At 34.7% G+C, this 3033-nt stretch overlaps 1 protein-coding gene across 1 annotated transcript in view; it reads right to left on the bottom strand.

Annotated features, from left to right (window-relative positions):
- LOC117171857 overlaps positions 1-3033 on the bottom strand; it is a 600209-nt gene that overhangs the window by 22953 nt on the left and 574223 nt on the right. Inside the window, exons 13-15 of the mRNA XM_033359492.1 lie at positions 1932-2213; positions 1714-1833; positions 1168-1348 (exon numbers count right to left, since the gene is read on the bottom strand). Coding sequence (XP_033215383.1) covers positions 1169-1348; positions 1714-1833; positions 1932-2213 — 582 coding nt within the window. The 3' untranslated portion in view covers position 1168. The remainder of the gene's footprint in view (positions 1-1167; positions 1349-1713; positions 1834-1931; positions 2214-3033) is intronic.

The following is a 3033-nucleotide window of genomic DNA, read 5'->3' as shown; positions in this document are numbered from 1 at the left end:
AATTAAAATTCGAAAATTTTTTCTAAAGCCTCCAGGGGACTTCGTTTTCGCACGAAAAAATTTTATGTGCCCTTATTGCATCCGGACCCACAATTGATGCCGTGCTTCAGCACTTATGTCCCGGTACTTCACTAACAAACACGGTCGCTGATGCAGAAAGTATTTAGTGGATTCGTCGTTGGTTTCAGTTGTTGTTTACAGGGTGATCTTGCTCGCGCATTCAATTAATTTTCCCTTATTCGGCCACATGAATGTGGCCGGATTACATTTTTATTTGTAGGAAAAATTCATCTGAACACGAATTCAACCAACTGAGATTCCCACCGAATACATATAAATGAATTATTTATAAGATTTGATATCACTTCTCCGACTTGGTAACATTGTGTGAATAGGAGAACTCTTCTTAATTATCGCACTTAGACGAAGCATCGTTGAAAAATCAGACGACATATGAACGTGTGCTATTAATAATTAGGTTTAACGTATATTCATAAGACGTAAATCTTTCGATTTGCATTAAGCTGAAAATCATGAAAGCTTTACAGCTTTTTGCGCCAATATACTCACACAATGTCGACTTCATGAAAAATATTATTTACTATTGATAATATTTTTATGTTATAATATTTTTAAAATACGTTTGACAATATATTTTTTCTCAAGATTTTTTAAAATAGAGTTTACAAAAATCATTGGGTCGAATGTTACGTATGTTCTATAATGTATTATTTAAATTTTAATAATAATATAATCTTTTCTTCTTTTAAATTAGTGCGATTTACGTACTGATTTGTCATTTTTTATATCGATTTAATAGAGTCTCAGTCTGTGATGATTAATATCGCCATTAGTGAATAACTGGATTTCAGTGATTATAACGTACGATAAAATGACGTCTTTCCGTGAACAATCGACATTAAGTACACGTATATGTACAACACTTGAAGTATTGTATCAGTCTTCAAATAGATTGTTCACAAAATTACAAGTTGCGCGAAATTCTACGTATACAAATAACAGTACCAAATTAGCTTTAAACTTTAGTAAATTTCAATAAATTACTCATTTATGTATGTAAGCTTATGATTGGAAGTATTCTTGTAATTTTACGTGGGTAAAAGTACGAGTTCTCCCTTACAATGATAATATTACGAAAAACGCCACCTTATTTTCTGAGAGGATGCCACATAGCAACAGGTTTTCTCAGTGCTGCTAACATTTGTCGCCAATGAGCCAATGCTCTTCCTGATGTCGAGGATCCTACGATGACGTGTCCCACAGAATATTTTGCATTCAGGATCTGATCTCCAGTTACCTCCGCTACTGTCAGTCTTAACTGAATAGTCTAAAACGAAATTCCAATATTTACTTAATAGAAACATTATTTCAAACTTTGAACTGGTATTGAAGAACTCGAAATATTGAAAAAAATGTTGAAAACAGAAAGGTGGTTCTCGACTTTTCTAAATGTCCTGCAATGTTCTAGAATGATGAAGAGATAATTTTTCTCAAGTACACTATTAATATTATTCCTCCACACTCTTCCTCATGTCCCTCTCAATCCCTTTCTATCATAGTAATCACACGTACTGCCCGTCCCCCCCTTTCGTTTGATTCAAATGATGAAATTGATGTCTCAGATATGTTACTTGGTAAAAGGATATTGTTCAACGAGTTCAACGATATGTCATTGAAGTGATTAGTGATTACCTGCAAAGCATGGGCTGGTACACTAAAGATAATCGCCTCATTAAAAATCGGACTCTTTTCTCCCTTCTTGATAGATGTTCTCTTTTTGTGTACCTTTTTTCCTTGCTGTAGCAGATAAACCTTAAAACGTATAAAACTTTAATATATCTTTTCCAGGTAAAAGTGTTACATAGAAAGTACACTATAGCAAAGTTAAAAATTATAATCAAATTATTTACCTTCACGAAAAAGTTTCCAGGTATTATGTCACCCGGTTTTTTCGTATCCATACTTTGAGTCCCACGAATGTTTCTGGCCTTCACTACCACGAGAGTCAGTCGCTCGGCTGTAGGAAGGTAACTTATCGAGAACATGAGTTCCCCTAGTCGAGGAACAGGTAAAGCTGGGCTTACAAGTGGAAGCCAAGTTGTGGCTGGTGGTCTTGGAGCTGGACGCAGTCTTAAAGTTGCCTCTCCCAATAGAGATGCTTCAGCTTCTAATCCCATTTCTATTGAAAATACCTAAGAACGTACAATTGACGGTTACAATTTTTTTCAGTTATACACGATAAAAACAACATACGTAAGTCTTCGAGCTTTTTGGTGTAGGCAAAGTGTTCTGCTTGTGTAACTATAGAAAACCTAAAAGTTTTTTTATAAGGATTATCTTCATAAATCATGTGATAACAAATTAGAACTTATGATTCTGGTAGGCCAGGGGATCCATAATTTCAGTGCAAATGCGTGTCTTACTTTCAGCTAGGAATGTCCTTTATTTACGGTCATCTGCATCTTTCTAATTTCTTAGTATAAATATCGTCTTAATTTTAGATCTTTCTCTCTAAATTTGAAATAGTGAAAATTTCACCAATTGAATTAGTGATTGAATGATTCACTGCTGAAATAGTGATTTTTTGGCTTTTCACTCTGGATTTAGTGGTCTTCTACTGTAAAAATACTGATAATTTCACTATTTCCAATTAGTGTATTTTATTTCACTATTATTTAGTGGTTTGATCCACTATTTAATTAGTGAAGTCAAGATCGAAGCCGTGATCACGGCTAATGGTGGACTTGCGCCAACCCGTGCTCACGTCTCGTTTGGATTGTTTTCATCGTTTACATTTGTCAGCTTGCATCATTTTTCTTCCTACGAGCGTAAAAAAATTTAAAACACAGGTTAGTAATATTTTTCAGTTTATTATACTTTCGTGTAGTTTCCCAGTGAATGGTATCCTCATTATGATGCGAAATGTAAGTAGAATAGGACCACTATGGGGGATTGGGAGTGGTGGGTGTTTTATTATAGGGAATTTGGAGTGGGAGGTGATTGTACTATGGG

The sequence above is a fragment of the Belonocnema kinseyi genome, chromosome 4, assembly GCF_010883055.1.
Source record: "Belonocnema kinseyi isolate 2016_QV_RU_SX_M_011 chromosome 4, B_treatae_v1, whole genome shotgun sequence".
NCBI classification, from domain to species: domain Eukaryota; kingdom Metazoa; phylum Arthropoda; class Insecta; order Hymenoptera; family Cynipidae; genus Belonocnema; species Belonocnema kinseyi.
This window is presented reverse-complemented; position numbering and strand designations above follow the sequence as displayed.